A 19,011-nucleotide genomic window follows, 5' to 3' on the forward strand; every position below is an offset into this window, starting at 1 on the left:
CAGATGTCTGAATTTAAGGCCAGCCTTGTCTACAGAGCAAGTTCCAGGACAACCAGGGCTACACAGAGAAACCATGTCTGGAAAAGCGAAAAACAACAACAACAAAACAAACAAAAGACCATCCCCCAAATGTTTCCACTTCCTGGAATAGCTTCCAACACCGTAAGGAGGAGAGCCTTGTTCTCCATCTCGCCCTTTCCCACCACCTCACTTTGGCATTCTGTCCTCAAAGCCCCTCCTCCCTCCCTCACCTCTCATCATTCATGCTTCAGCTGCCATTGCCCGATCACAAGCATTTGGAGGTGAACATCTGGGCATCCGGACTCGTCCCCTGACTTCTCATCTCAGCAGTGACAGATAACCCTGAAACCGCTCCAAGGACCTACTCCATGGTCTTCAGGTTGCACCCACTTCACACACTTGTTTAGGAGCCAAGGCTGTGGCTCTGGTCCTACATGAAAGCTAAGTGTGTGATGCTTACATCTATGTAAGCTATGATGCTCTGCTGGGGCAGCTGCATGGGTAGGTCATCTGTCTTTAGTCATGTTGTGGTTGTTCACCAGACACCACACACACAGCTGCCTCCACCACCAAAGTGGAGCACTGATGAGTCTCAGCGGCTGGAAGTCTGAGCTTAGACAAGGTTGTGACCTTCTTGGCTCCTTTAGGCATATGCCTTAGGAACTGGAATTGCCTTCCTTTGGATTTCACAAGAACCTGGAAGGCTGGTAGAGACAACTGTGACCAATGATTACATATTGTCATGGAGGAGCCATTGCTAACTCCCCACAGGAGGGGGATTAGGGATAAGTGATAGGACCTCTGGGCATCTCCTGTATGCATGAAGGTCTCTAGAGCCTCGTCTGTAGCCTTGTCTGAGGGGGTGGCATGGCTTTAGGCTGGCAGGGGAGTATTTGGTGTTCTGGAAGGCCCTGGGTGCCTGTCTACATTCTACCATGGCTTTCTGCATAAACGGCCTATAGGAGGTCCATCATGCCATGCTGCTCCCTAGGGGTGGGTCCAGGTGGCCTGGTAGAGTGCATCGGCCACAGGGAGGAGCTTGGGACTGATGGAAGAATCCTAGCATCTCAGGGAGTTCTGCCTCAGGGCAAGCTACTGGCTTGCTCCAGTATTGGGGTATATAGCCAGAACAGGGAGAAAAGCCGTGTCCTGCTTTCTGTGAGATACGGTCAGAAATCCTAGGGAAGTCTCAGAAAGGAGGGGGTACGGCTCTTTTCTGGCTTCTCCAGGCTCCGGTCTGGGCCTCACTGTTGGCAATAGCAGGGAGGAGGAGACTGGACAAGACAGCAGCCTTTGTCGCCTGGGGAGAGGGGCCCAGGCTGGAATGTTTACTCAGTGACTACTGAACCATCCTGACTTTCCTCTCCAAAGAGAGAGAGGATTCCTGGCGCTGGCACCCAGCCTCTGCGGGTCAGGAATGGATCTAACTTAGTCAATGTGGGTCTTCCCACTTCTAGTGGGCATGCCAGCTAGACACTCTCACAGACCCCTCCCTCCCCAGACCAAGAGACAGAAAAGCCAGATGGACAAACATACCCTAAACCTCTTTTATATGCCTCCTCCCTCCCCCAGACAGCCTCTTTATAGAATGTTCTACTCCTGTTGTGTGGGAGGGCTATAAGTAGTGTGTGTGTGTGTGTGTGTGTGTGTGTGTGTGTGTGTGTGTGTGTTCATTTCAGTGTGAAATCACACCCTTAGGAGTCCTGGAATTTTGAGAGAGAAGGCCAGCCAGCAAAACCAGGTGTTTTGGCTCCATACTGGCTCCAGACACCCAGCAAACTGACACATCTGGAAGAATCCACATGTCCCCACATCGCAGACAACATCTGGCACAGGGTATTGGCTGTAACACTTTCTGTTTATTGGCTGGGGTGCCCTAGTGTGGCTGATGAGCCTGTGGGCCTAAGAGAAGCCCTGTCTTGTTTATCCACTCCCTCCTCTCCAACTCCCCACCGTATAGCTCCAAGGGGATACAGATATTTGTGCCCCTGGGAACATGGAAATGGGGGTTCAAAATAAAATCAAATTGAGGCTGGAGAAGGGGCAGGAAATGTACGGTACAATGAAGATTAGGGCTACCGGCTATACACAATACGGTGTGCAAAGTCGGCAGGGAGGCAGCAGGGCACAGAGACTGTCTTGCCCCAGGCGAGGCCCCAAGGAGGAATGGTCACTTCAAGTGTCTTGGTGAAAGCTCTAGTTCCCTGGCCCCTCTGGTGGGAGGCTGTGGGGAACTGGCTTGTCAGGAGTCCGATTCCCCTATCTCCCAATGACACCTGGCCCATTGGCCCTGTAGGTCCTGGTGCCTGGGGGTAAGGGACGATGTGTCACCATCTGCCTGTCACCCCAATTGTCCAGTCTGGGTGACCAAGGGAAGCAGGACCCCAGTTCCTGCTGCCATGCAGGGGCGGTCACTTCCTGCTATGAAGTGTGTCCTGGAACTTGGTGCTTGTGTACCGCAGGTGGAAGCCTTTCTTGGAGATGGTATCATCAGAATGGAACTTCACCAGGACAGAATCTCCAGCCGAGTACACTTCCTCAGGAGGCTGCCAGGGAGAAAGATGGGAATGAGGAGCTGGGATGGGGCTGCTGTCTTCCCTGCCAGAGGTCCTCAGTATCTCAAGATTCCCCATGAAGCAGGATGGTGTGTGCCTGTAATCCTGGCACTTAAGAAATAGAACCAGAAGGAGAGCAGTCTGGGCTCTCTAGTGAGAATAATATATATATGTATGTATGTATATATATTATATTCATACATGTATATATGAATATTATATATATATATAATCTCTTTATAGCTAGATGAGGTTCTGGAGAGATGGCTCAGCAGTTAAGAGCACTTCCTGTTCTCTAGGAGACCTGAGTTCAGTTCCTACAATGGGTGACTCACAACCATGTATGATTCCAGTTCCAGAGAATCTGATGCCCTTGTCTCTAGCCTCTTTAGGTATTGCACAAGCCCCCAACCCCCGCCATTACACACAGTTAAAAATAAAATATTTTCTTAAAAAGTGAAGCAGAGTTTCATGTTACTAGGAATTTAAAGTGAAATCTGGAAAGGGCAGCTTGGTGTAAGATCAGAGCTGGGCAGGGATAGAGTGGCCTCTAATTCCAGCACTCAGGAGGCAGAGGCTGGTGGATCTCTTTGAGTTCAAGGCCAGCTAGGGCTACACAGTGACACTCTGCCTCCAAACAAAACAAACTCACCACACCCAGCTCAGAGTCAGCCATTCCTATATTTGTTTATTTATTCATTTATTTACTTACTCGTGTGTGTGGTCAGAGAACAGCCTTGGGTGTCATTCATCAGATACCGTCCATTATTAATTAACTAATTAATTAATTGATTGATGAGATAGGATCCCACTGGCCTGGAACTTGCCAAGGAGTGATTGTCCAGTGAGCCCCAGGCCTGTTTCTCTGGCGCCGGGATTGTAAGTATACACCACTTAGAGAAGATGGGAGTGTTCTTCTCTGCCCACCTGGCTAGGCAGGGAGCCCAGACGTGGGCACTGCTGCCCTCCACCTATTTCTGCTCTTGCCCTGGTTCCTTCTAGACCCAACTTCTTTCTCTGACTCCAGACTCTGAAGAGCTGCCTCAAGTGGGGGGCCAGGGACTGAGGAAGAGAGGCAATGTTCTTCTGAGGTGGCTTTATGCCCTGGCCCCCCAATCCTAGAAGGAATCATTCCCGACAGCCTTGAAGATATTTCCAGTAACTGTGCCAAGAAGCCTGTCTGGGTTCCTCTCCCACATCCCCTCTGCAGGCCCCAAGCTGGGGACATTCCTGGAAGAGCCTCCCGATGACATTTCATTTGCTCTATGACTAAAAGGAAGGGACAAGGCAGGGAGGAGGCACTCACCTGCCAGCCAGGGATGCCAGAGAGCCTGGGTAGCCAGGCTGAGGCTACACGTAGCCTCTCCTCCTACAGCCCTTTCCCACTTGACCCAGCCCCTGCTGCTCATGTTAGGCTGAAGCTCAGTCTCTAAGGCAGTGGTTCTTCCCTTCCTAACGCTGCAACCCTTTCATACAGTTCCTTATGTTGTGGTGACCCCCCCCAACCGCAAAATTATTTTTGTTGCTACCTCATAACTGTAATTTCCCTTATTATTATAAATCTTAATATAAATATCTGTGTTTTCTGATGGTCTCAGGCGACCCCTGTGAAAGGTTGTTCAACCCCCAAAGGGGTCACGACCCACAGATTGAGAACCACTGCCCTAAAGGGAGGTTCAGCTGATGCTGGGCCTGGCAGCTGAGAGGCTCCAGGGAAGTTTAACATTCTCTGGGGGCAGCAAAAGAGGAGGGAGGGGCAGGAGCCAGGGCCTGCATCAGAATGGACATGTGCTTGTGGATGTGTGTGAGGGAAATGGGGAAGGATGAGAGGATGAAGACAGAGGAAGGAGAGGGGAGAGGGGATGAGGGAGAGAGGGAGAGGAGAGAGTACAAGACCCTAATCTGTTACTGGGAGGAAAGTAAGCGCATCTACATGCTAGATGTGGCTTTTCTTACAAACCAGTCAAAGTGATTGTGCCCACAGCTTCTGCAAATTACCCTCTACACAGAATCTGAAGCAACCCCGAAGGCCTGCTTGGATAGCAACAGCAGCAATGGCCTTTAGGACACGGCCCTCTCACCAGGGGACAGACAGACAGTCTGTTAGAGCGACTGCTCACAGCCCCTGTTTGTGTTTCAAGCTCTAATTTCTGCCCCATCCCCACACCCCAATTAAGCCCTGGAAACAGCTGGTGGTGGGGTCAAGCGTTGTGTGGTTGAGGGAGAACCCTATCACCTCCCACTTCCAGATACATGCCGACTCGGCAGGCCAGACCAAACTGGTCCTGAGGGAGCAGAGGTCAGGGTGGGGCCCGGGCCAGGAGTTGTGAAAACTTTGACACCACCTAGAAAGGCCCCCGGTTCCCTGGGTCAGGACAGCCCAAGGCGTGATGGTCTCTGTAAGTGCCCCCAGGTTTAGCATATTAGCGTCTGCAGAGGGCCAGGCAGGGGATTAGGGTAAGAGCTGGAAGGCAATGGGAGGTCAGGAGCCAGGGGGGTGCTCACCCCAGAGCCGCAGTAGCGCCCCAGTCGGGGAGCTGTGCTGTCGTAGCCATCGAAGAGTTCCATGTGGTCATAACCACAGTCGGTCTCCTCTTCCACCTCGAAGGTCTGGAACACCAGCTCCACACCGTAGCCTTCCTCGGCCACGATGACCCACTCGCAGTCCACCCCTCCAGGGTAGTTGTTATCACCAAACTGGGCGTGGGAATACAGGTCTTTGGTCTTCACATCTGCCCGCACTTGGCCCCCGCACTCTGCGGGGGAGGAACGACAAGACTGACCGTCACTGATGAGAAGACAATATTTACAGAACCACCCAGAACCACAGCGACAAATTCCGGTACCGACGCCATGTGGCCAGTGAGAGGCGGCATCTGGCCGAGCCTCAAGCAAATGCCCTGTTATGCCACCTCTGAATAGAGAGCAAAGGAGGAGGCTAGGAGACACTCCAAGGGTGAGACCCCGGGGAAGAGGCTGCATTGAACAGTGGTGTTGGGAAAGGTTAGCTTTGCCTGAGAAGGAATTATTCCTGTGTCCTAGCTGAGGGCTGGCATGGAAGAGCACAGCCCAGCACTGTCAGACTGTACACTTACAGAGAAAAGCTATACATTTGTACGTGAGCTGACTTTTTTAAGTGTTGTCTCAAGCTTAAAAAAAAAACAGCCAAACAAATGAAAACCAACCAACCAACCAACAACAACAAATAAAGCCCAGCACCCCACTGTGGGTCAAACACTGATGGAGTTCCAGCCTCTGGTTTGTGTAAGTGTACTAGGCAAGGGAAATGACATGCAAAGCACCATGGGAGCAACCGCCCTTGTCTGCAAGTCCCTGGCCTTCCTCTTATACCTAGGCTCAGTTTCTGGGGAAGAGATGAGCTAGGCAAGGGTTGTGCTAGGATGGAGGTAAATGGGAAGGTGGAGGGCTGTGGGCCTACCAATTCTGGGATGCCCAGGACTCACCAGTAGACAAGGAAACTTGATACTGACATCCTTGGTCTGCATCTGGGTCTCTCAGAACTGGCCTCTAGCTTAGCTTCCCTCTGCAGCTACATGGTTCCCACTGCCGTCCTCACAACCCCCTCACCCCCGCCTGCTCTAGTCAGACCAGGTGACACAGCGGTCCACCTGTGTGAACCATGAGCCGGAGCTCTGCCCCCTCCCCAGCTGGAATGACTCCAGCAACTCCCCCGAGTCAGGTTCCGTTCTTTTTGCCCATGTCATGTTTTGGCTTAGGCTGTAATCATCCATGCCTACGGCTTATCTCTCAGCTGAACTATGAGTTCCTGGGGCAGGCAGGGTAAGGGCTGATTCACTGCCACATGCCCCCGATCAAATAAACAAGCAGAGCAAGCTCTTGGAGGGCTGGGATCTGGATTTCCTGCTAGGCTCATTTTCGGGCCTGCACTCAGAACGATGGCTTACGCAGGCTGCCTGAAAATAGACAGCTCTAGAAGGAAAGAGACAGCCCGTTGCCAGGGATGGAGTGTGGCCAAGGCTGCTATGGCACATGCTACAGTAGGGACAATCAGGGATGCTCTCCCCATTTGTAGGTTCCTTAACCACGCCTTCCTCTGACCACTGTCGCTATACCCTGTTTTCTGACCTTTGTAATCCCTGACTTCTCCCCCATGCCTCAGCGCTCTCTCCAGCGATCTGTGTCTCAGAACACTGTTGGCCCTGGGGCTACGGGGCTCTGTTCTACGGGCCTTCAAAGGTCCTGTGTAAATTCAAGGCCAGGATTGGCAACCAGAGTCAGCCACGTACATGCGGTACCTAATGGGAGTCAACACCAGCCTAGGGGCATCACCTAGGCGGAGACCAGCCTCACCTGTAGAGTGGGACGCCTGGAAGCCTTTCCTCTGTACCGAGTTGTCAGAGTAGAAGCGCAGGAACATGCGGTTGCCTGTAGCCAGGACGGGCTCGGGCTTCTTACTGCCACAGAATCGGCCAAGGACTGGCGCCTTGGCATCACGCCCATCGAACACCTCTAGGTGATCATAAGCACACTCAGGCTGAGATTCAATATCCATCTCCACGAAGGTCTGGGGGATACAAGAGAGGAGTCCAGATTAGAGGCGTGGCTAGGGCAGCTGAGAGGAGTTCCTAAACCTCTATACCTCTAGTCTCCAGCTCATGTACAACTATGGTAGCAATCGGGGCTGTGGGATGATGGTGAGAGAGGACTCAGGAATGGGCAGTGGCAGAGACATCCCCAAAATATATTCAGAAAGGGGGCTCCTGTTTAGGGAGACTCGTTTCCACAGGGATGGGTAGGCCCTGAGGCTCAATCAGGCCACCCTGTCTACAGTCAACACCTTGGACTCACACAAGTCTTTGCAGATGGCAGAAGCAAATGGTCACTCGATAGCGAAGAGCGGGGTGTCCATACAGGGTGCCAAGTGGTATCTTACCAGCTTTACCCGGTGCCCAGGGGTGCTGGAGATAGCCCACGTACACTCCTTCTTGCTGGGGTACTTGTCGGGCCAGTTGGGACTGGTGATGGTGCCACTGCTGGATGTCAGCTTGTGCTCGCAGCCGGCTGTGGGATGAGTGACAGAAGGGGATCACCAGGGACCTCCCACCCCGATGTCTCCTGGGAAGAAGGCGTCTCCCTCCTGCCCACTTCTTTGCTCTGCCTCCTGTCCTCCGTTTACAGAATGGACGGAGGACACACATGTCCTCCTCATCCAGTTACCCAGGCTGGGGGAGAATTTGCTGACTTGGTTTCTGATGACGCCTTGGTTAGGACCCCTAGGCGCATCAGATGAGGTCATCTACCCTTTTGTGACCACATGGCCGCACCACTTCTGTCCAGCTGTCACACACTCCTCCTCCCCTTTGCCACCCAGGAGCGTCTGTGCACTGCGAGAGGCTATGTCACCGGAGACTTTGGCATCTGACTCAGTCGTCCCCAAGCTCCACTCCTGCTTCCATCACAGGTGACAGAAACAGACAAGGGGCCAGCTCACCCATCACGTCCTCTGTGACTTCTGACCTTCTGGGTTGTTCTCGTTCCCATCTCTTCCTCATGCTGGGTTTTTCCAACATGCATCCCCTTCTTGCATTTTTCCCCAGCATGCTTAGAAGTCCCTACGTATCTTCAAGGGATTTGATCTAGAACCCCTCACAACTGCCAAAATCCACAATGCTCAAGTCTCATATAAAATGGTACAATGTTTGCCCATAGGATTAACTGTATTTCAGAAGGAGGTTGGTTGAATTAAAATAATGGATCCACCACCCAGAGGTCTGTCTTCCTCCAGAGTATCAGTTGGCTCCCCTCTGCAGCTGGATGACATGTCTGGTCACCTGACATCCTACCCTTCTACCTTAGAAACCACATTCATCTGGGCCTGGGTGCATTTGCTGTAATTCCAGCTACAAGGGAGGCCTAGGTAGGAGGATCCAAGTTCAGCTAGCAATTTAGTGAAACCTCCCCTCAAAATAAAAAGTAAAAAGAGATCTGGGATGTAGCTCTGTAGCAGAACACTTACCTGGGGTGTGTAAGGCTCTAAACTCATCCCCAATACAAAGCAAGCAAACAAGGAGAGGATTCTAGAGAGATGGCTCAACCAATAAAATGCTTGCCAGCCAGGCAGGGGTGGCACCTTTAATCCCAAAATTCAGGTGACAGAGGCAGGCAGATCTCTGAGGTCGAGGCCAGCCTGGTCTACAGAGTGAGTTCCAGGAGAGCCAAGTCTACACAGAGAAACCTTGTCTTGAAAAAACAAAAACAAAACAAAAAAAAAATCAAACAAATAAATAAAGTGCCACACAAATGTGAGAGTCCAGTCCCCAGCACCCATGAACTCCAGGTGTGGTACCACACACCTAAAATCCCAGCACTGGTAAGCCAGGAGGATCCCCGGAGCCTGCTGGCCATCTAGTCCAGCCAAGCCACAGGCCCCAGGTCCAGTGAAAGACCCTGTCTCAAAACCTATGCTGAGGAATGGTTGAGGGAAGACACCTGATGTCAACTGTGGTTTCCACATGTGCCCTCCCCGACACACACACACTTGTACACACACAAAATAAGTAAACAGAAAGTCCATTTGTGGGGTCCTGCTTCACCAGGACCCGGATCCTTAGACCCTCATTCCTTTGCGGCTCACCACCTCCACCTATCGGCAACCGTTCCAAACTTCAGCCTCCTCCTCAAGCTACTGTCTCAACAGCCTTCCCTCCCGGCAGCAGACCCATCTCCCTTCTGAGTCCTGAAGAATGAGGCCCTCAGATGTGAACCCTCCTTGCCTCTCCTTCCCTCTGATCCTGGGGCCTATGAGAAGTTGCCCTGCCTCCCTGTAAAAATGGACTGTCCTTTTGAAGCTGGTGTTCACTGCTGCCAATAGCCAGGGGACACTTCCACCAAGGAGGATTCATGGCCACTCTCCCCCAGCTCTGGAGCCCATGAGCTCCTAAAGTCACCCTCCCCAACTCAGGAGGCCCTCTAACCTTGGTTCTTTCTCTTGCTTTTTCTTCCAAGATGATCTTCCACACATCGGGCTACCACCGAATTCTCATCACCTATGCCTCCTCTACCTACAGTAACCCGACTCCCACACCGAGCAAGGCCTCCCAAACACCATGTAAAAGCTGATGATCACTGCTACAAGCTCAGGACAAGGCTGGCCTGGACTATGGTGTGAAACGCTGTCTCAAAACTAAACAAAAACCAGTGGCCACTATTCATGATCAGACGGTAACAGGACCCTTAAAGACAAGTGTATGATATAGATCTAAAATGTCCCTTAGACACTCAAGAGATGTCCCCAGTGGAGCAAGACAGCTTCTGGAATGTCACTGGATCTCAATAGGTGAATCCACGAATGCGTTCATGCTTGGGTACCAACAAACTCCTGGAGGTGAAGTCAAGTTGGAAGAAGAGCACCTCACTAGTCCTTGAAGGGTATTTCTTGTCCCTGATCACGGCTGCCTTTCTTTGCCTCTCTGCCCCCACCCCCTCCTGTCATCATAAGCTGGGCAGGTTTGCTTGTGGCTCCATCATGAACTCTGACATGAGGTTGGCCATGCCTTAAGTTCAAAGTGAAGGAGTCCAGTGACCATGGACCAAACCCTGCATAAGCCAAGATAAAATTCACCCCCCCCCTTTTTTGTTTTGTTTTGTTTTGTTTTTGAGACAGGGTTTCTTTGTGTAGTTTTGGAAGTCCTGGAACTCGTACTATAGACCAGGCTGACCTCGAACTCACAGAGATCCACCTGCCTTTGCCTCTGGAGTGCTTAAAGGTGTGCATCACCACCACCGGGCAAAAATTTCTCCTCTTTAAGTTATTTTCTTCAGATAGTTTTTTGGGTGTTACAAAGCTAATACAGAAAGCAGTTCAGAGTGTGGTGGGGTTGTGGAGGGTAAAAAGACAGGCAGACATAGGCCACACCCCGAGACTAGAGCTAAGGTTCACCTAGCTCTTGAGTCCTCTAAACTAAGCAGGTGTCTCACCTGCTTCTCTGCTGCTCAGGTGTGGGCTGTCAACTTCCCTCACCTGCAGCTTCTGCCCGCCCAACCTCCGCACTGGCTCCCAGCTCTGCCTCTCCTGTACCCCACATCTCTTCTCAGGCTGGGTGCCATCGCTGTGTACATTCCCTCAAAGAACACTAAACAGAATCAGATCCTCCAAGCCCATCAGCCCACCTCCAAGCGAGGGGCACGGAGTGTTTCTAAGTGCACAACAGAAGGGAGCTGATGAGCACGCCACCATCCCTTTCCACTTAAACTGTAGAAAAGGCATGTGGTTTAGAAAACCACAGGACTGGCTTCTGCAAATTAAAGGCAGTGGGTGCTCAGTGAGTCAGATGCTCCCGACGGGGGCACCCTCGGTGGTTGACGGAAGCTCCCGATGCCACGCAGCTCACTGTCGGGTGCTTCAGTCCTAATTCTGCTTATTTATTTATAGTTGGGTTGTTCACTTAATGATCGCGAGGAGTCATTTGTGAGGGACACTCTCAGGGCACAGAATAATAGCAATAAAGCTTGATGCTCTAAAGAGCAGGGTTTTGTTTGTTGTGTCATGAATGAGGAAACAAGTTTAGAGGGGTTAAGTAATTCCCGCAGGTCACACAAACATGCAGTGGCAGAGGCAGGCCTGTCTGGCTGTGGGGACTGTGGTGCTCAGGCAGGCACAGGACACAGAATGAATGAGCTGGAACAGCGTTGTGACGTGTCCAAAGAGGCACTGGAAGCTATGAGTGTTGGGAGAACTGAGCATCCCTCATCCAAAACGCTTGGGACCAGAAGTGTTTGCAATGTAGGAATGTAGGTAGTGAGCTGTAAGGATGGAACCCTTGTCAGCTAAATTCATTCATGTTTCATATATACCCTATGAACAAAGCCTGGAAGTATTTTTTAAATTTGTAAAATTTGGGGCTGGAGAGTTGGCTCAGCGATTCAAAACACTTACCACCCTTTCAAAGAACTAAATATAAGTGCCCAGCACCCACATCAAGTTTCCAGCTTCAGGGGAATCCAATGCCCTCTTCTGGCCTCCACTGGTAACTGCACTCATGTGCAAACACACACACACAATTAAAAAATAAAGTAAATCTTTTAAAAAATTTAAATTTATTATATATAGATATATACATATCGGAATATTATGATGTGTGTGGATGCGTGTGGACATCTGTGGAGTTGGAGCTCTCCTTCCACCTTTACACAGGTTATAGGAAGGGACTCAGGCTGAGCCATCTTACCAGTCCCTGAAGGTAATCTTTCATAATATTTTTACCATGCCTGTGTTTTGACTACAGCCAATCACATGAGGTCAGAGGTAGAGTTTCCTACTGCAATATCATGATGGTATTCAAAAAGTTTTAGATTTTTAGAACAGCCTGGATTTTGAGTGTTGGTTTAGGGGTGCTTCACATGTCTTTGTGGGACTTTAGTGTCAGAAACAGTAGCAGCCCTGCCCTGAGAGTCTCCAGGGTGAGGTATGGCCCATAATGGCAATGCACTCAACTGTGGTCACTGGGACTACTCCATCACTTCCCAGCACCTAGGATCTTCATTTTACATGGGAATAATCCAGGCACTGAGAGAGTAAGCAGTCACTCAAGGGCACATGACCAAGTGACAGATTCAGGCCAGGCAACCTAGCTTCAGAGTCTGTGTGTGCGCTTAGCAGCTCTCCTTTCTGTTCTGTGCCTGAGGAGGCTGTAACAAACAGAAAGGCTTGGATGCAGGTCCTAAGAGCCCAGAAATGGACCTTCGGCATCTGTGGACTCCTCTCCTGGTGTGGGCAAGGGGAGAGCACCTGTGCAGATGTCCTGGCTACCACAGTAAGAGAGAGTGGCCCACACACCAGGTAGGCGGTGCTGGCCTTCCATTCCTCGGGATGGAGCTGTCTGCATGCGGAGGTCTCTGGGCAGGGCAGTGTGAGGTACCTGACATGCTCTGGTCACCCTCTCCATCTTCCTCACCCTCTGCGCGGGTCTTACCTTCCTTGCAGTCATGTTTGTTGTCATGAAGGACAAAGCCGCTTCGACACTGACACTCATAGCTGCCGAACGTGTTCACGCAGTCTTGCTGGCAGCCACCGTTGTCCTTGGAGCACTCGTCCTTGTCTGTAAGGATGCGGAGAAGAGCAATGGGTCTGTGTGGGCTGAGATCTGGTCACCCCAGGGGACGTGGGAGGCCTGGCAGGGGCTTCCTCCTGTGGGAGGGGAGTGCGCAAGAGGGGCGGGAGTGGCGTGGGAGGTCAGGGTGATGATGGAGTTCTCGCCTCCGCCGCATCAGTGGAGGCAGCTGAGTGGGCCTCTGCTTTTGGGCAGAGAAGGCAGAAGTGGGCAGAAGTAGGTGGCGGGAGGGCTGGGGTCTGGAACTAACCAGCATGGGAACCTCTACCATTACCTGCTTACTGGACAGACGGACAAGTGGAAAAACAGACACAGGGACAAGCAGACTGCAAGAGAAAGGAGCAGGACGCAGGGGTCCCTCTTTTACTTCACAACAGGAAATGTCACAGACACCATCAAAATGGGAGGGGGCAGGGAAGGTTCCCCTGTCTGCTGAAGGGGGCAGGGGAAGAGGAGAGCACCAGTTCTGTCCAGCCAAAGGAGGCGGCTGGAATGGCAGAGTGGAGGCAGGGAGTGGGTGGGCTCCAAAGCCCCCAGCCCACTCCGTCCGAGGTGAGCTTCCTGAGTAATGAAGGGTCTGGGGGCCTGGCAGGCCTCATTGGGGGGTCCGGTTTCTTTTCTGCACTCGGTATTTGAGCTGGTGGGGGCGTCCCCGAGGGGGCTGCAGAGCTGGCCTCTTTTCTGAAATGAGAGAGAGAGAAGGAGAAAGGGGGCCGAGGAGTGGGGGTGGCGGGTGGGAACCAGGGAGGGAGATCAATGACAAGTAGACCCAGGGTCTCCAGACAGGTGGGCAGGGCAGAGTGGGGCAGGGGGGCAGGCAGACCCGCATGCAGGACGGCCATGTCACTACGGCTGGGTTAGCAAGAGGCACAGCAACAGGGGACAAGACTGAGCCTGTGGCAAGGGGGGTGCTGCAGGGATCACACAACTCTAAGGTGTGCGTACTGGGGAAGAGAAACTCGGAGCTGTGGGTAGAGGGGAGCTGGGGAAAGGGCTGCGTGAGAGCTCTGCTCACCCTCATTTTGACAGCTGCAGACAGTGTGTGAGACACGGGCACACACGTAAACACGGGCTCCCCACGCAACCCTGCGCGTGGAAGAACTGCTGTACAAACATGGGACCACAGATAAACAGGGGCACACATCCTGCATCTCACACACATAGGCAAACACCTACAGTAGAGCATGAAGACTCGGACACAGAGTTATAGTCACACACATACAACCTGCTCGCCCATCTGGGGATGGGGGCACCCACAAGACCCACGTGACCTCCTTCCGTGTGTGTGTGTGTGTGTGTGTATGTAAGCATATGCAGACAGAAACACATAGGCAGGAGACAGACAAACGTGCATGCATGGGGTCATGAGACCTAATGCGGATGCAGATACACATCCATGCAGAGGTGCTCATGCCCATCGTATGGGCATTTACACATAGAGCTCCTCACATGCTGACAGGCATGCACACATGCACACACACACACACACACACACACACACTTACAAAGATGCACACAGTCACGGGCTTATGCAGGCCACACCATTGTTCTAAGGTGGTGTGTCTGTCATAGAAGCAGGCGGTCAGGACAGATGTGTGGATGCCAGTTACACCAGAGATGAACCATGACGTGGAAAGATGGCTGCTGGCATGTCACTGACCAGGCAGGTCTGTGACAAGTGGACACTGTTCCTACTCTAGCCTGAGGGGAGGAGCTTGAGGGCAGCCGCATTGACTCGCAGAAGGCCCTGCTCCTCCCACCTATGCTCAGCTGAGCTAGACCCATCAAGAGTCCACAGAAGCATAGGGCTAAGAGGCAGAGTTGATGAGCCTCTCCCCAGAGCCTCCTCTGGAGAGCAGAACCTGACCAAGGAAGCTGCCATGTGCCTGTGAGAAATACCGTGAGTGCAGGAGTAGGGGGCGCCTCTCTTGGGGCTCTGCTAGGAGCTCCAGGCGGCACGACTCACGAAGGAAGCCACAGTTTCCCTAGCATGTTTGGACCCTCATGCCTTCTTCATATGCGCTCCCCAATTGCCTAGTCCAGTGCCTGGAACACAGGTGAGGTAAAATTAAAGTCAATGGGTGGATGGGTGAGTAACTAAAGACACGAGTGAGGGAATGTGGGTTCTGTGGATGGCTGCCTTAATATCTGGGAGGGGACTCTGGCACACTGAAGAGTAGACAGGGGGTCAGGGCAGGGGAGGTGGCACAGACCCCAACAAGGAGATGGCACTCACCCTACAGTGCCCAAATGCCCCGGAGGTGCTGGGGGTCAGACCGAAGGTCTTCAGGCTCTTGCTTCTCCTTCTTGTCTTAGGGTCTCCTCGATGGGTGTCTCAAAAGTCCACACAGCCCCCTCCTGGGGGCCAGAGTCACATGCCCCAGGCCCTGAGGCTGAACTCTGATGCCCATCCATGAGGGTCCTCTGCAGGTTTCTTGTGCAAGGGGCAATGTATGTATGTGCATGCGTGTGTGCACGTGTGTCTGCATATGGTGTGAGCATGTGTACAGGCATGTAAACGTATCTTGGACAGTGCTGAGTCTTATGTTGGGGATAGGGAGACAAGGCAATAACTCCAGACAGACATGAATATTGCCCCCATCCTTTCCAAGACTGGAGCAACAGAAGGGCAGAGACAGACAAGAGTAAGCAGGTAATGGTCTCTGAGAAGCCCACCCCGGCAGGTATTATATCCCCTCAGCCTCGGGAAAGCGCCTATGTTCTAGGTGGGCCTAGGGAAGGAGGGGCTCGGTGTTACACAGAGGGGCCCAGCAAGCAGGGAGTCAGGGGGTTGGGGGCGATAGCTCAACAGAGCACATTAAGCAGAGCGGGGCAGCTGGCAGTGCCAAGCAGGGAACCAGTGCACGGGGACAGGTGCATGGCATCCAGGTGGGACAGGCAAGGGTGCGGGGCAGCCGCATAGGGGGCTGAAGGATGCAGGACCCTGGGTAAGGAGGGGAGAAGGGAGGCAGCATGGACAAAATCATGGGTTTCCTGCTTCCTGCCCACCCTACAGCCACTCCACCAGGAGAAGTCGGGGTGAAGGTCCCTAAGCCACCCCTCCACAAGCCACCTGCTCCAGCCAGCATACCAACGTCCTGCTCTCTCCACACTGTGCAGCAGAGAATTCTCACATTCACTGCTGGGTCTGGGCCCTCGTTCCTGGCCTCACACTAACCCAGGGTCAAAGACTTAGGGATTCCTAAAGCAGGGGAGAGGTCTCTCCAGACCCCAGAGGTCCAGCCTGGAAAAGCTGGGGATTGGACCACCCAGAGAGGGACTTAAAAAGGGTCAGATGAAGCTAAGGAACAGACCAAGCCAAGCCTTCCATGGCAGGGGAGTGGGCAGCTTTGGTACTGGAGGGTGGAGGCGATTCCACATTTGAGAAGGCCTGGCATGAACCCAGTGGGCCAGGCGGGGTCTGATTAGAAGTCCAGCTGCTGCCAGATGAACTGCCCCACACAGTCCAAGGCAAACACCCTCCTCTTCTCTATTCCCAGGCAACTCTGTTCTTAAGCAACTGAACTCCCTGTCCTAGGACCTCCCCTTTCAGGCCTTGGCTCGCAGGCTTTTTCATTTCTGCACTAAAATGCTCTGCCCCTCCCTAGGCCTGGCACAACTAAGGTTTTAAGGGCTTCCCAGTAAAGATATCCAGATGCCCCAGGGGCTGACCGGAGGGAAGCAGGGGGCAGGGCTAGGAGACCAGGGAGGGCAGGGGAGCCCCCTCTTTGGATGGGAGATGGGGTTAGAGACCAAGGAATCCAGGGTTACCTGAGAAGAAGTGGGCCTTGAAGCCCTTTTTGGACACAGTATTGTCAGACTTGAACTCCACACGCATGTTGTTGTATTGGGAAGTGATGACCTCCGGCTTCTCGGAGCCACAGAACTTGCCATGCAGCTTAGAGTCCGCTGTGAGTCCGCTGCGCACCTCCACAAAGTCGTACTTGCAAACCTGCCGGAAAGTCCAGCTCTGGCTGTCTCCTTCAGGAAGCCTCTCTCCTGATGACTCCCTTCCAGGCAAACTGTCAGGCTAAGCAGCTGGTCCCCCATCAAATGCTGCTCCAGGCATGGTGGAGCCCTGGGACAGTTGGCCCCAAGCACTTCCGCATTCCACAAGCTTCCAACTCCGGGCCTATTAACCCACGGAGCTTCCACCTATTGGGTAGTCTCTTCTCTGTTCTCAGAGCCTGATTCTCTCCGATTCCCTCCCAATGGTAAAAGATAAGCACTGTGTCAATGCCCCAACCTTCCTACCCACCTTGGCTCCAGAGACACTTACGTCATTGCCCTCAGTCTCGAAGAAGTCAAATTGTAGGGAGATACGGTACTGGGTGGGGGCCACCAATTGCCAGATGCAGTTTTTGTTGGGAGGGTATTCTTTGGGCCAACCGGGGCTGGTGATGGAGCCATTGAGCTTGGTGAGGAATCCACCACAGGCAGCTGGAGGGACAAGGAAGGTGGCATCATCCACCAGGAGTCCCCACTCTAGGGAAGAGGTCTGAGTCCTAGGCTGGACACTAGTCAGGGGGAGATGAGGGTTTGTAGGTCTCACAACCTGGGGTCATGGGACAGTAGGTGGAGATCTTTGGAGGTGAGTCCAAAGTTTAAGAGCAGGTGGGCTGCATATATGGTCATTTCTACCACCTCTTCTGGAAAATGGGCAAGGAATCTTCTGGGAGGGGACACGGAGAGACCTGGGGAACGTGTATATGTGGCAGTCCTGGGAGACACAGAGACAGGCTGTTCAAAGGTAGTAAAACCAGTCTGATCTGAAGCTGTTGCCCTGAAGGACTGCCACTAACATGCAGGCTGAGACTCTGAAAAACAGTGGCTTCCAAACTGTGGATCGTGACCCTAGGGAGGGTGGTGACATCCATCACCAGGTCAAGATCAGTATTAACAAAGGAGTCAGAATAAAACCCCCTAATGCCAGTATATATCACACTCTGCCAGTCTGTTCTGCCCAGGCTGACATGCAGGACGGCTTTCTCATCCATGGCTGGGAATGGGACTAGGGAATGAATGTCTCCAGCTTGTCTGGAATGAGATGGACCGACCGGAAGGAACAGGAAAGAAATCAGCGGCCCAGGGACAGAGTCGGGCACTCACCCTCGCATCGACGCTTGTCTGGGGCCAGCTCATACCCGGGGTCACAGCTGCACTTGTAGCTGCCCAGGGTGTTCAGGCACCTCTGCTCACAGCCCCCGCGGTTGGGCCGAGAGCACTCATCCACCTCTATGAAGAAGAAAGCGATGTCACAAACCACGGGCCCGACTTGGTTCCTCCTTCTTCAAGCCAGAGTCTCGGGATTCCTGTGAACCTACCCCACACTGCAGGGGAAAGCCCCCTGAAAACCTCACTTGTTCGTTCAGCTCTGAGCTATCCCCAAGTCCCCACGGTGGCTGAGAACCCATAGGATATATCCTACAACAGCTTCCAAGCGTTCAGGCTGGCTGGCAGCTACCATCAGCTCCTAAATACCAGTGCTCATCCAAGCACTGTCCTCTCATTTCTCCTTCATTCACTATGAAATACCTAATATGGAGGCAGCTGTGGTACCCACCGTATAGGTAAAGTACTGAGGCTTGTGGAAGCAGTCTGCCGTAGATCACATTGGTGGGAAAACAAACAAACAAACAAACAAACAAAAAACCCTTCTCTCTCTTGCTCTCTCCCCAAGCCTCCGTAGTTCAGCATCGACAGGATTGACCTTTGCTACTATTTACCCACAATGCTTTAATATCACGACCTCGGTGTCCCTGTGTTTGCATCTCTCATGGGGTCTTCACATTAAATGAATGCCGAATAAAGAGGGAATGAGAGGCCACAGAAGGGGGGCAGGACAGCAGGGAGAGCACCTTTGAAAAAGTTGACTGCAAAGCCAGCTTTGTTAATGGACCCGTCGGAGACGAACTTGAGCCAGAGCCGGCTAGACGTGCTTTTGATGTCCTCGGGCTTCTCGTAGCCACAGTAGCGCCCGATGAGGTTGCTGCTCTCACTGTGCCCGTCGCGTACTTCCAGGTAGTCATAGGCACAGCTGTCATGACGTTCAATCTAGGAGGCAGGGGCTCTGTCAGGGTAAGGAGCAGGTTTCCAGGATCCCTACCCCCCAGAGATGTTGACTGTCCTAGAGACCAATGTAGGCATTGAAAGGTCTGCAGCTACCTCAAAGGACTGGAACGTGAGGCCCACGTGGAAGCCCTCAGACACCTGGATCCGCCAGATGCAGACTTTGCTGGGCCGGTAATCGTCTGGGTAGTTAGGCGACTGGATATGGCCATTGTCCTTTTTCACATCCCCACCGCAGATGGCTTTGGGAACATGGGATAATGGTGGTCAGTATG

General features: G+C 52.7%; 1 protein-coding gene across 3 annotated transcripts in view; it reads right to left on the reverse strand.

Moving 5' to 3' along the window:
- Nucleotides 1-1,866: 1,866 nt before the first annotated feature.
- Bmp1 (bone morphogenetic protein 1) overlaps nucleotides 1,867-19,011 on the reverse strand; it is a 46,037-nt gene continuing 28,892 nt past the window's right edge. For 2 of the 3 annotated variants that reach the window (XM_041671055.1, XM_041671063.1), the window contains 10 exons: nucleotides 18,833-18,978; nucleotides 18,526-18,721; nucleotides 17,777-17,902; nucleotides 16,947-17,107; nucleotides 16,439-16,619; nucleotides 12,530-12,655; nucleotides 7,492-7,619; nucleotides 6,909-7,122; nucleotides 5,082-5,332; nucleotides 1,867-2,567 (listed from right to left, as the gene is read on the reverse strand). In XM_041671055.1, coding sequence (XP_041526989.1) covers nucleotides 2,433-2,567; nucleotides 5,082-5,332; nucleotides 6,909-7,122; nucleotides 7,492-7,619; nucleotides 12,530-12,655; nucleotides 16,439-16,619; nucleotides 16,947-17,107; nucleotides 17,777-17,902; nucleotides 18,526-18,721; nucleotides 18,833-18,978 — 1,664 coding nt within the window. In that variant the 3' untranslated portion in view covers nucleotides 1,867-2,432. The other variant, XM_041671071.1, reaches the window with a different exon arrangement.

This window comes from Microtus oregoni, unplaced genomic scaffold (genome assembly GCF_018167655.1).
Source record: "Microtus oregoni isolate MIOR12 unplaced genomic scaffold, Mior012 000001F_ref0000356, whole genome shotgun sequence".
NCBI lineage: Eukaryota > Metazoa > Chordata > Mammalia > Rodentia > Cricetidae > Microtus > Microtus oregoni.